The sequence below is a fragment of the Mustelus asterias genome, chromosome 4, assembly GCF_964213995.1.
Source record: "Mustelus asterias chromosome 4, sMusAst1.hap1.1, whole genome shotgun sequence".
In the NCBI taxonomy this organism is placed as follows: domain Eukaryota; kingdom Metazoa; phylum Chordata; class Chondrichthyes; order Carcharhiniformes; family Triakidae; genus Mustelus; species Mustelus asterias.
The window spans coordinates 54,955,165-54,968,453 of NC_135804.1; the positions used below are offsets into that span (position 1 = coordinate 54,955,165).

General features: G+C 44.0%; 1 protein-coding gene across 1 annotated transcript in view; it reads right to left on the reverse strand.

Annotated features, from left to right (window-relative positions):
- Positions 1–214: 214 nt before the first annotated feature.
- Positions 215–13,289, reverse strand: part of hsf4 (heat shock transcription factor 4) — a 152,269-nt gene continuing 139,194 nt past the window's right edge. The window contains exons 11-12 of the mRNA XM_078211052.1: positions 10,509–10,587; positions 215–1,075 (exon numbers count right to left, since the gene is read on the reverse strand). Of these exons, the coding sequence (XP_078067178.1) occupies positions 912–1,075; positions 10,509–10,587 (243 nt within the window). The 3' untranslated portion in view covers positions 215–911. The remainder of the gene's footprint in view (positions 1,076–10,508; positions 10,588–13,289) is intronic.

Consider the following 13,289-nt stretch of genomic DNA (forward strand, 5'->3'; position numbering starts at 1 on the left):
GAGTGTTTACTCCATTGCAATCTGTGTACGAAACATATAAGATTCAGATTTTCGAGAATGCGGGCTCACCTTTGGAAACAAACTTTTATAATGAGAATGGAAGGAGTACGGAGAGCCTGGCTTAAAGCAAGGTATAATGAGCCTTTGTAGAAGGGGTGCAAAGCCATTCTCGTGCAGAGGTTCCCTGAAACATGGGGCTCATGCCAAAAAAAAGCGGTTCAACTTTTTTATTGAATGTGTAAAGATTTATCACAATAGCTTGATCAAAAATAATCCAAGTGCAGTATCAATACATCAAAACCAACCCTGTCAAGTCCAGCACTTTTAACCAATGCAAGGTATATAGAATGGAAAAAGAAAACTGCTGAGTAGTGTGCTGTAATATACACATAAAAAAATTATTACTGTCTTTGACCATAGATGTAGAACACAAAAACAAAAATTCTGAAACAGAACCTTCAAAGATCAAATTACACACAAGGCAAAAAAATAGTTGTGGACGAGATCTCTGTGCTGTTGCAAAGAACCATTGCAGGTTCATTTCCTATATGCAGGACTCCACAGAACTCATGGTACACTGTGGGTAGAATCTACCTCCTGGCAGTACCTACATTTCCCAGCCTGTAGAAATGCCAGAATTCATCATCTCCAGCCTTCTGAAATGTGCAGTAAAGAGGAAAGTCATGGGGGAGGAGAATGGAGGGGGTGGGGAAGAGACAAACAGAGAAGTCGTTTCCTTCAGGCAGTGCCTGTGGAATCAGTAGGTGGGCAGGACTCCACCATTGTCAGGATTCTCTAACAGGTTCTTTTTTTTAATCTTGAAGAACATCTGCTTAGTGTGAACACCACAGCAGGGGTCGAGGCATGTGTCTCTGCCTTGTCAGGTCTTGTTGTTTTGAGTCCAGGTTTGCTTAGAATTCCTCCTGCCCCACTTCGGTATCTGGGAAATATGTACCTGTATCCTCCGTGAGCTCGTACAGAGCTGTGTCGTGGTCCAGATTGGAGAGTTCATGATTTATTGGAAGATGTGGCTCTTGAAGAAAATGTGGTGTAGTTTGCTGAAGGTGTGGCTTTCCTAGAAGTAATTGGAAAGAGATCAGAGGATCACCAGTCATCTCAACAAGACCCTGAAGTGCACCCGTACAATTGAAATCCACTAACTGAAAGAGAGTTGGAAGGGCTGGATAGGCTATAGAATAAATAATTCTGTGGAAATTATCTTCCTTCACATCCAAATAGTAGAGCATCTCTTAGCACAATATTTTTTTCCTTTTTCTTAGAGTTTTGAAAATAACGGAGAGGACCAACACATTAATCTGCGGCCAGTTGGGCTACTTTCTGGGTTCTTGCCAAAGATATCTTGAAAGGCTTGTTTGGCACCAGAGAACAGCACACTCATTGTTCCTATGAAATGGTCTATGCTTGACAAGGGACACCAATTTATCTTTGCTTTTGTAATAAGTGTATATATTTTTTGTTCTCTAATCCAGCTGCGAGAGAACTAAAACCTCATGCCGTTTATCTTTTATAAGGTATGTATAGATTACCTTGTGGCTATTGTCCAGTCTTTAAAATTTTAGAAAATACCTTTTAAAATGGTTGAAGCTATGTTGGTCTGAGCCTCAAACAAAATGAGCTACGATAGCAGTATTGAAGAAATTTGCACCTCGTTATCACCGAAGAGACACTAATGACCCCCCTTTTGGCTGCAAAGTCCAAAATCAAAGAGAGGTACACAAAGGCAATCTGCATTTCATAATCCAGGCTAGCCAACTGGAATCTATTTGTCTGCTAGGATAATGGGTGCAGAGCCTTCCTTTCAATTCTTAATGGTTGGGACCCAGATGAGGAATACACATCCCTTATCAAAGACAATGTGGAGAGGTGGGAGTCATGTGACATGGACCTCTAGTTTGGGAAATCAATAATATTGCCATGTGGGACTGCAAGCTCAGTCTGCCATTTTACCATCCTACAAGCAGCCTCACAGAAAAGGGACTCTTCCCAGGCTGATTATCAGGTCCCATCTATACCTCTTCCTCTGGAACCTCTGTACCCTCGTCCACAAGATTGATTCCTCTCTACATGCCTATCTCATTGTGTGAAGTCAACTTCACCAGAAAAGTACATTATACAGTTTCAGTTTTCAGCCCGCTGACCTCCATGAAGAAATACCTCATTGGGCTTTATTTCTCGACTCCAAATCCATGTGAAACAATATTTCTTTTCTCTGTGGTCTCTGTACTGTAAATCCTTATCTCTATCTCTTTTATTGTGTAAACGCATCAGAGGCAATGTTGCTACCCTCCTCCCATGTGTGCAAATAAACTAACCCTTTGAGTTCACTTTATCTCGAGTTTGCTGAGGTGTTATTCATAGAAATATCGGATCACATTAATACCAAATGATTGGGAAATACGCCGCCACTTAAAAAGGAGGAAGCTAATCAAAAGCAGCCTTCTGTTTATGGACAGGTGTGCTGGTATTTTATGACCTCACTTGGGTGAGGCTCGTAAAATCCTGCCCGAGGCCAATGGAGAATTCCGTCTGCCCCGTGGTGGTAAAATTCCGCCCGTGATGAGAGGAGAAATTAGTGCTGTTTGAATTGAACCTCCCTCCCACCCCCCCACAGTCCATAACAGAAATAGGCAGCTCAAATCCGGGATCACTATTTGAATTTGACCAGAGTCCAAATTAAGACGTGAGCCAAATCTGAGGTCAAAGGGCCAATCGGAAACCAAAAGGGGACAACTTGATGGCTGGAACACATTGTAAAACACAAGTAACTTACCACAGCAAATTCCTTTTCCCTAACACTAAGAAAATGGTAACCTTTGACACCCAGATGCGGACCCAGCAAGGAAATCTGAACAGTGAAACTTTAGCTACCCTGAGCATAGAGCAACTGAGAGCTATAACTCGAGAGGTACAGATTGCCCAGTAAAGTGAAGAAAGATGAACTGATCCAATTGTTGGTTGAACATTTGGATCTCAAATTACTGATTGAGCAGTTAGACGCAGAGCTCAAACTCCCCAGGCCAGATTTGAGCTGGAAAAATTCAGCATACGGCTGGAATTCATGAGAGGGAAAAAGAGACAATGGGAGAGAGAATTCCAGCAGCAAAAACTGGGAATGGAGTGAGCAGCTCAAAGGGAGAGAGGCCAGAGAGGGAAAATCTCTCTCTAGAGAGGGTAGCACACTCTATTTCTCTGACTTGGAACCACTCTCTGAGGCCCTCAAGTCCACTAGATTCATTCCCAAATCCAGAGAAAGTGATGTGGAGTCATATTTTGCCACTTTTGAGGACAGTTAAAATGGCCATCGATCTTATTCTTTCTAATTAATTGAATCACTACAGTGCAGAAGGAGGCCATTCGGCCCATCGAGTCTGCACTGACTCTCTGACAGAGTATCTTACCCAGGCAGTATCCCCTGCCTATCCCTGTAACCCCAGACATTTATAGAACATAGAACAGTACAGCACAGAACAGGCCCTTCGGTCCATGATGTTGTGCCGAGATTTATCTGAAACCAAGATCAAGCTATCCCACTCCCTATCATCCTGGTGTGCTCCATGTGCCTATCCAATAACCGCTTAAATGTTCCTAAAGTGTCTGACTCCACTATCACTGCAGGCAGTCCATTCCACACCCCAACCACTCTCTGCGTAAAGAACCTACCTCTGATATCCTTCCTATATCTCCCACCATGAACCCTATAGTTATGCGCCCTTGTAATAGCTCCATCCACCCGAGGAAATAGTCTTTGAACGTTCACGCTATTCCTTTCATCATTTTATAAACCTCTATTAAGTCTCCCCTCAACCTTCTCCGCTCCAGAGAGAACAGCCCTAGCTCCCTCAACCTTTCCTCATAAGATCTACCCTCCAAACCAGGCAGCATCCTGGTAAATCTCCTTTGCACTCTTTCCAACGCTTCCACATCCTTCTCATAGTGAGGTGACCAGAACTGCACACAATATTCCAAATGTGGTCTCACCAAGTTCCTGTACAGTTGCAACATTTACCATGGTTAATCCAGCTAGCCACACATCTTGTCAACCTAAGGGACAATTTGCCATGGCCATTCCACCTAACTTGCACATCTTTTAGATAGCTGTAGGTCAGCTGTAAGGGAGAGACCAAGAGGTCTACTCCATGCTGGCTACTGATGTGACCCTGAATTATGAGAAGACCAAGGCTGCCTTCCTCAGTGCCCACGAGTTAGACCTGGAGGTATATCGCCAGCAATTCCGGAACATTTGTAAGAAACCAAAACAAACTGACATAGAGTTTGAACGGTTGGAGCAAATTGCGTTTGACTGATGGGTGAGAATCCTAAGAATCCCACGCAGCAAATGTGCGAGTTTGTACTTTCAGAGGAATTTAAAAATTGCCTCCCCTCCAGCCTGAGGATGCACTTAGAGAAGGATCCTCACAGCCAGGGATACAGCGGTCACAGCAGATAGCTACGATCTCATCCAAAGGCCTGGAGAACTAGGCAGACCCTTTCCAAACTATTCCCATGAGCATCAGAGAGATTGGCAGGATGATCTAGAGAGAAAAGGTCCCCCAGCCACAAAAGGAAGCATGAAAGGAGGTGTGAGAACTCTCAGCGACTGGCGTGATCTCAAGACAATAAAACAGGCCATTCCAGGTCAGAACTGTAGATTGCTGGGGAATCTGTTAGTCTAATGAGGCTCCATATGAGCAGCCCCTTGAAGGATGTCCCAATGGATAGTGAGGCAGAGACTCTCACTACAGAAACCTACCCCCTGGAGGGCATGGCACCGTGTTTTTCTGAGCCAAACAAACTCCCCTAGAACTACCGGACTTTTGACCTTTCAGGAATAGTGTTGCCCCTACCCAAAATGTGAGCACGTCTATTATACTGCTCCAGGACATTGGGACCACTCAGCCATTCATGTTAGAGGCGAACGTAAACACACCCCTGAGCCCTCCCTGAAGGCCAAAGCCCTAATCAGTGGAGTGGGAGAAGGATCTGTGTTTGCAACCCATCATAGAATCCACCTGGACTGTGACCTTGTTTACGGCCTTGTTTTGGTAGAAACTGCCCCTGAATTATCAGGAGCAGGAATTGATTTTCTCCTTGGAAACTATTTGGCTGGCAGTAAAGTGTTAGGCAGCAAAGGAAAAGGCCCATATCAGCCAGCAGAAATCTGCAGGAGAGCAGAAAGCTGAAGAAGGCTCAGAGACCCATAATAGTGGAATAGCAGACACAAACATTAAGTAAGAGCTGATTGAAAGTAGTGAGGTCAAAGCCAGGTGAGTAAAGGCAAACAGGTCCAGGAAGACGAATAGAATTTATAATACACTCACAGGATATCCTGGATTTTAACAGGGATTGGAGAAGTTCCAGAGCCGGGAAAGAGATAGTGAGGAAAATGCCCCAGGAAGTCAAAGAGCCTGGAGGAAGGCAAGTTACTAACCAGGAAAAGGAAAGGTTAAGGAAATGCCTGCAAAATGGCTGGCAGAAGCCTTTGTTCCAAACTTAAAGAGGCATAGGGAGTCCCCAAACAGACGAGCGGATAGGGAGTGAGATACCTCACCCAGTTGAAAAGCCACAAAGGAGTGTAAGTGGACCCACACCTCCATTTTCCAGAGAACATGGGACAAGTTAGGAGAGTGCCTTTTCCAAAGACTAAGGCCCCAGCTAGGAAGCTAATGATTGGTTTAGCTGGCAGCTTTATGGAGAATTTGAACGGAGACCAGGAAGGTTCCCAAATTGGCCCAGAAACTGAAGGTTAGTTAGTTGAAAAACCACAGTGAGACAGTGAGGGACAGCGAGAGCTGACCATTCACCAGAAGGTTTGTGTTCCAAAAGACTTGGAGCTGATGACCCAATTGACCAGCAGAGGGACCCAACCAGACAGGGTCCCATATCCACCCACTGTAGTGCAAAATCCCGAGGCAACCTGACAGAGTTCCCAGCACGATTAAAATGATCCGTAACAACCCCTGCAGGATACAGCACTGTATCCCTACCTGGTATGGATGCGGCACGTGGCACAGTGGTGAGCACTGCTGCCTCACAGCGCCAGGGCTCTAGGTTCAATTCTGGCCTTGGGTGACTGTGGAGTTTGGATATTCTCCCCGTGTCAGCGTGAGTTTCCTCCGGGTGCTCCGGATCCCTCTGGATATGCAGGTTAGGTGGATTAGCTATGGTAAATGCGCAGGGTTATGGGGATAGGGCAGGGGAGAGGGCCTAGATAAGAGACTCTGTCGGAGAGTCGGTGCAAACCTGATGGGCCAAATGGCCTCATTCTGCACGGTAGGAATTTTATGGGGAAACCCCTTCCAGAAGGCCATCATCCTATCTAGGTTCAGAAAGGCTGGCCCGAGTTCAGGAGCAGGCTATCTGTTGCCGTGCCAACCTAAAACACCTAGCAACAGAAGCTGCAACACTCCAATTGTGCTATTGCCCAAGCCAGACACTGAAGCCAATCCCATCAGTTTAAACACAGCTCCTGGGTTTGAACAGCAGAACCCACAGGTTACCAAAGTGGACAGGGAGGAGTTAAGCTGAACAAGAGCTGGTCAGCACCATGATCAAAAGACCTGGTACTCCCAGAGTGAGATACTGAGCAATTTTTTGGCGGATTGCCCAGGGCAGCTTGACCATCACTCACCCTCCGAGTGCTAACCGCCCTGTAAAACCCCCCAGATACTTCGGGGGATACTTAATCAGGAGTCGGACAGGCAGAATTCTGATACCAATGGCTTTGCTTATGCCTGATCCCTAACAGTGGAAATTAAGAACTCCAGAATCATAGAATCCCTACAGTGCAGAAGGAGACCATTTGGCCCATCGAGTCTGCACCGACTCTCCGGCAGAGTATCTTAACCAGGCCCACCATCCACCTAGCCCCGCTCTATCCCATAACCCCATGCATTTACCATGGCTAATCTCTTAATCTGCACATCTGTGGACTGTGGGGGGGAAACCGGAGCACCCTGAAGAAGCCCATGCAGACATGGGGAGAACATGAAAACTCCACACAGTTACACAAGGCCGGAATCGAACCCGGGTCCCTGACATTGTGAGGCAGCAGTGCTAACTGTGCCACCGCACCGCCCACCAAATAGACATCCCCAAAAGACAAATTGTGAACCTTCTCAAGTCAGTTTACCCATTCCGCAGGCAAGGACAATGCCTCATCTGGATTTAGACCTCAAAAAGACACAACAGAGAGCAAGCATTGCCCCCACTAGCTATGTGTCTGACATACCAGTGTGAATGAGAAATTAATCCACCCTTCTTTTCCTATTTTTCCTTCACGGGACTATATATATATAAAAAAGTAGAAGTCATTTTTTTCTCCAAGGTCACAAGGACTGTGAGGGGACAAAGACTGCACAAAGATCTTTTAAAATGGCTGAAGTTGTTAGTCTGTGACCCTCAAACAAATGGAGCTAACATGGCAGTATCAAAGAAACTGGCACCTCATTACCTCTGAAGAGACACTAATTAAAGAGTGCTTTTATATGCAAAGATCAAATTCAAAGAGCTCTATACAAAGGTCGTTGCACCCCTATCCCTTGTCAAAGGCAATGTGGAGAGGTGGGAGACATGTGACATGAACATCTTGCTGCTATGCCATTTTGTCAGTGGAAGTGGAGGCCTTCACACTGACCCATAGGCCAATTGCACCACTTAGATGACCAGTTAGAGTCCTCTTCCCACTGCTGCTGTCATTTTACAGTAATGGGTGGACCTCCACTGCGTTTGGAGACTGCAAGGTGAATCCTGCCGGTTTCTCTCCGAGTTTGTGGGAGGGTCCACTATCCGAGAATTCTTTGACTCAGGGAAGTGCCCCAGAATGGCAGTGGCAGCTCCACACTGTGAAAGTACCATCTGTCTCTGCAAATCCTCACCCCACCCCACCCTTCACTGTCTGCCTGATTGATTCCTGGCACCCGGATCCCTCTTCCCTGTTGAGAAGGCAGTGTGCTTTCATGACATCCTCCTCTTCCAAGTGTAATCACAGCAGTGGCCATCTCACCTGGTGTAGCTGCTGCTCCTCTGATTGGCCAGCAGCCCTTGCGGGGGTGGGGAGGGTTGGGGCAAGAGTGGCCATCCTTTAAAGGGACTTCAACCCGCGAGAACAACCAATCATTTGCCTTGCCTCTGTAAAATGTGGTTGTGTATCCCGCAGACAAACAAAGTTGGGTTAACCCAGCAATAGATAAAAGCAATTTACTGCAGATGCTCAAATCTGAAACCAAAAAAGAAAATGCTGGAAAATAGGTTTGAGCAATAGGTTTTGTTTCTAGAAGGAAAAAGTAGGGATATTATGCTCAAACTGCAATGAACCTTGATTAAGCCATCTTTAGACCGCTGCACGCATTTCTGCTTGCAATATTATAAACAGGATGTAGAAGTACTGGAGAGGGTGCAGAGAAGATTTACAAGGGTGATACCAGAAATTAGTGAGTATACACATCTGGAAAGAACAGACAGGCTGGGTCTCCTCTCGGTTAACTGAGGGGTGACCTAATAGAGATCTTTAAAATTAAGAAAGGTTTTGTTAGTGGATAAAGAGAGAATGTTTCCTTGTACGAGGAACAGCATAGCTAGAGGCCATCAAAATAAGAGTCACCAAGACATCCAATTAGGAATTCAGAACTAATTTCTTCGCTCTGAGGGGTGAAAATGTGGAACTTGCTACCACCCCGGGAATGGTTGAAATGAATAGTACAGATGTATTTAAAGGAAAGCTAGACAAACATTTAAGAGAAAAGGGAATAGAGAGCTATGCTGATAGACTTAGATGAAGAAAAATGGGAGGAGGCTCGAGTGGAACATAAATGCTAGTCTCGACTGGCTGCACTGAATGGCCTGATTCTGTGGTGAGTATCCAATGTAATCCTGTACAAGAGCAGCATTCCAAAGTGTATCTTTTAAGTAGAGTTGCCAGTCTCTTTAATTGACAGTAAATGAGTGGCAGACACACAAGGCTGGCTGTGACATTTTGGGCAGATTGCATGTCGAAGAATTGATATCTTGAGCATGTGTCATGATGTCAATACAAAAGTAATAAATTAATTTATGGGTGATGCTGTCAGCACTGAAATGCTGTGGTGCTGTCACAGTTTGCTTATTGGTCCTATTAAGACACGGCGATGGTAACCAGGCAGAGGCAGCGAAAAATCCTTGATTCTGGCAGAATTACCTTAATTTGTTTGCCAGCCAAAGAAGACCTGGGCTGTCTGTTTGCTTCCACTCACTACTTTTCAAAGGTTTTGCATTGCACAGGGATGCGACAGTGTCATCGGTTTCCCACAGTTTTATTTGTCCACTTGGCTTGCAGCTGGGTTGCAATAATGCAGACTTGGTGAGACCGGTGGTTGAGGAGATCAAACCATTCAGCTTTCAACCTTCGCATTCCACCCATTTAGCTCTCATGGAATTTAGAACCAACAGCAATATTTAACTATTACTCTCATTCAGTCTTCCATCTCTTTCTCTTATTCACATAAGTATGGTCTCACTTCTGTTAGTATTCCTCCCACCGCCAGTCGATTTCCTAATCTGCGAATCTCTGACTTGTTGAACGTACTGAATGATATCCCAAATTATAGTAAGATAATTACTCAATTCCCCATTTCAAACATGTTTTTTTGTGATCGCAAGGCCCGAATATTCTTTGTCCAACAATATGAATTTGAAGGGTCTGAGTGCAGCAGCCGTACTGGGGGTGAACCTGCTCTGACAGTAGATTGAAAAAAATAAAGGATTTTGTATTTCAGGGTTTCATACGGAGCAGAGCAGCTATCTCGTCGCAATCTAATGAAAGTCATCCCTTGAGCCAAACCTTTAAGGGTGGCATGGTGGCACATTGGTTAGCCTCACAGCACCGGAGACCCAGGTTCAATTCTGGCCTTGGGTGACTGTCTGTGTGGAGTTCTCCCCATGTCTGCATGGGCTTCCTTCGAGTGCTCCAGTTTCCTCCCACACTCCAAAGATATTTAAGTTATGGAGGATTGGCCATGCTAAATTGCCCTTTAATGTCAAAAGATAGGTACATTAGGTGGATTAGTCTTGGTAAATGCGGGGAGGGTTACAGGGATAGGGCAGAGGGAAAGATCTGGGTGCGATGCTCTTTCGGAGGGTTGATGCAGACATGATGGGCCGAGTGACCTCTTTCTGCACTGTAGGGATTCTATGGTTCATCAGGCTATTGCTTTTCCTGAGCATTCTCCCTGTTCATGAGAATATGGACAAAATTCCTGATAAGAGCCTGTTGTTAAATATTTAAGTGCTTTATCTTCAATAGGACAAGTTGCATGGACTGTCATTTCTAAAGAGTTCTTGCCCTGGCCTGAATTGAATTTTGAACTTTTCAATCTTGTGGTTTTGAAGGTATTCCCATGTGTTAGATCTGGGATCAATTAGTGGCAATAGAAAGAGCATTCTGGACTTCGACCCATTTATTGCTTTAAGAGGCTGTGTACACTGTTTGCAGAAATCACTGGTCACTGATTTACCTGAGCTTGCTCCAGTTTTCAGGGCTTTGTTGGACGGTTCAATCTGCCTCAGCTCCGGATCCACAATAAGTTTCTGAATCTAGGAAAGCGCAAGTCACAGATTAGAATCAGAGCTGGTTTACCACTGGAAAGGAAGCACAGTCCCTATCACACACCCTGTCACACAACCATGATGTTTGGTCACTGATCCCTCCAGCGGAGAGGGGCAATGCTTTACAACTAATTAACCATTTATTATACCACAGGACAATTGAGGATGTACACAAGAAGTGCTGGAACTTGTAGGGCTACAGACTGCGTGCTGCAAGGTGGGATTAGAATGGGGAAATAGAAATAGAAATTAAAAATAGAAATAGAAATATGCTTAAACACAACAATGGCTTCACACAGTACCAATACTTTAAAACAGTTCCAAACAGTCTTAATTTAACTACCTCCAAAGCTAACTATTTCCTGTATCTGCTCAACAACTCCTTATAGATTTTAAAATTTACAAAAGGCCAGTAATGTTTATCACACACTGCCTATAATTTCTCTTGACATGCCCTCTGAAGTTAATTTTCAGACCTAGCTTTGTTCACACTGCTTGCTGGGAGTTGACCAGTGATTCCAGTTGTCTGCTGAGATCTAAAACTGCTATCTCCATAGGTTTCTCCTTAAACACCTTCTTTCCCTTTGATCTCTCCATTATCTCACCCAGTTTTCTTTAGAATTGCTGTCTCTCAGAATTGATTGACTCTATTTCTTTACTTCAGCGTTTAGAATCTAAAGAAAAGTAAACTCACTCTATCCATGCTTTACACATGATACCTTACTTTTACATCTGCATATATTCTCCTTTGAATCACAACAACCTATTCAAATCTACTCCTGTTCCATAAGCATGCTGGCTAAATTACCTTGATAAACATCTGTTTGAAGTATTTCTAGGCTCAGTACCATATCAAACCCACAACTTAGATTCTCAGTCACACCATCTCTGCTTCGAATACCACTCACATACACCAGCAGTTGAAAAAATATGACAAGAATATAACCAACAGAAAATGTTACAATTTCTTGGGTTTTCCTGACAATTGCCACTACTGCTCATCATAACATGAGAGTAATGTTAAGGGATGCAGAAACATTTTCCCACATTGGACACAATCGACCCTGTCAATACACTCCCACTCCTGGCTATTTTAGGACTGAACATGACAGAGAAGGTCTTATTCATATTTGTGAACATATAAAAAATAGAAAACTCCCTGAAAAATGCATGTTTCATGAAAAGCTCACCAAGCGGACTAATTTCTATATTTCCTTATCTCCAGCGAATACTCTGTATAGTTTTAACAGGGCAAATGCATTTTATTCCTTTTCAGGATTTCACCAGTAATGAAAGATTTGCAGGGTAATGGGAAAAGAGTAGTGAAGCAAGACTAATTAAATTGCTCTTTCAAAGAGCCAGTACAGGCTTCCCTCTGTGTCTTATTATTCCAAGATTCTATTAAATGTGAAGAATGCTTTTATATGTAATCGGTAATGTAATCTTTCTCCCTCTGAAGAAGTGAATTCATTTTGAGAGGAGGCATTGTCTGTCATCTTGTAAATATCCTGATAAAAAACTGAAAACCATTTCTGTTTGGCGTCCTACATATTTTTCAATATAATGTAACATTATAGTGCAACGTTATGCCCCGTTCTTTGCCTTTTCATATCAAAATGTTAGCTACTTCCTGGCCAGCCAGAATAGCCTTTGGGGATTTGCTTAATTGATCAGAGTATCAGCAGGTATGTTTGTGAAATGATCCTTCAATGGTGCTATATCTACAGTTGGTGCATGGTGTAGGCATGAACAGAAACATTTGCCTTTGAACTGTAACAAATACAAGTGATCGCTTCAACTTCACGTGTGACCTGAACTCTCAATTACTGTTTCTTCTCCTCACTTCTGATTTTTCTTCCCTGCTCTCCTATCAATGCTCACTTGTGCTGGCACAGAGTTACATGGGCACCAGATACTACTTTGAACCTTACTCCTGTCTGAGCTTCAGCAAATTGAGAAGGCTGTTTGGTTGTGGGGTTGAATGATGACTGAGCTTGATGTTGTCTTCACCCAACATTGGATCCCAGCAAGAATCACTGTACATCAATAACAACAAACATATTTATTTATATAGCAGTTGTATTGATGCATTTAAGGGGAGGTTGGACAAAGATATTAAAGAGAACGGAATAGAGGGCTACTCAGACTATGGTAATGCAGTGTAGATAATTTTCTCGATCAGTATTTTTCCGGCCCAATGAGGAAGGTGACATTGCAGGTTCTGGGTAACAGCTGGGCCAAGTGGATCTAGTGTCAGTACGGGAACATTGAGGAAACAGTGATCATAGTATCCTGAGATTTAATCTGAGCTATGGAAAAGGGCAAGAAGCAATCTGGAGTAAAAATAGTAAATAATGAATTGGAGTGGGTTGATGATGAGCCTGTACCATGTAAATAAGAATCAACTAATAGCAAGCAAGGCTGTAACGGAACACGAGGCCGCTTTTAAAGAGAAAATGGTTCGGCTCCAGTCAAGGTGGATTCACATGAGGGGGAAAGATAAGATAACCAAAGCCAGTGTTCCCTGGGTGATGAAAGAGATGGCGGATAAGAGGAAGCTGGAGAGTGGTGGAAATGACAGAAATAGGTCAAGTAAGGTAAAGTCGTCTTCGTCCCAGATGACCACAGGCTGCTCTCTCCTTTGAGGGGGAGAGCTGACTGGTGGTGATTCAACCTGAGGATTACCACAC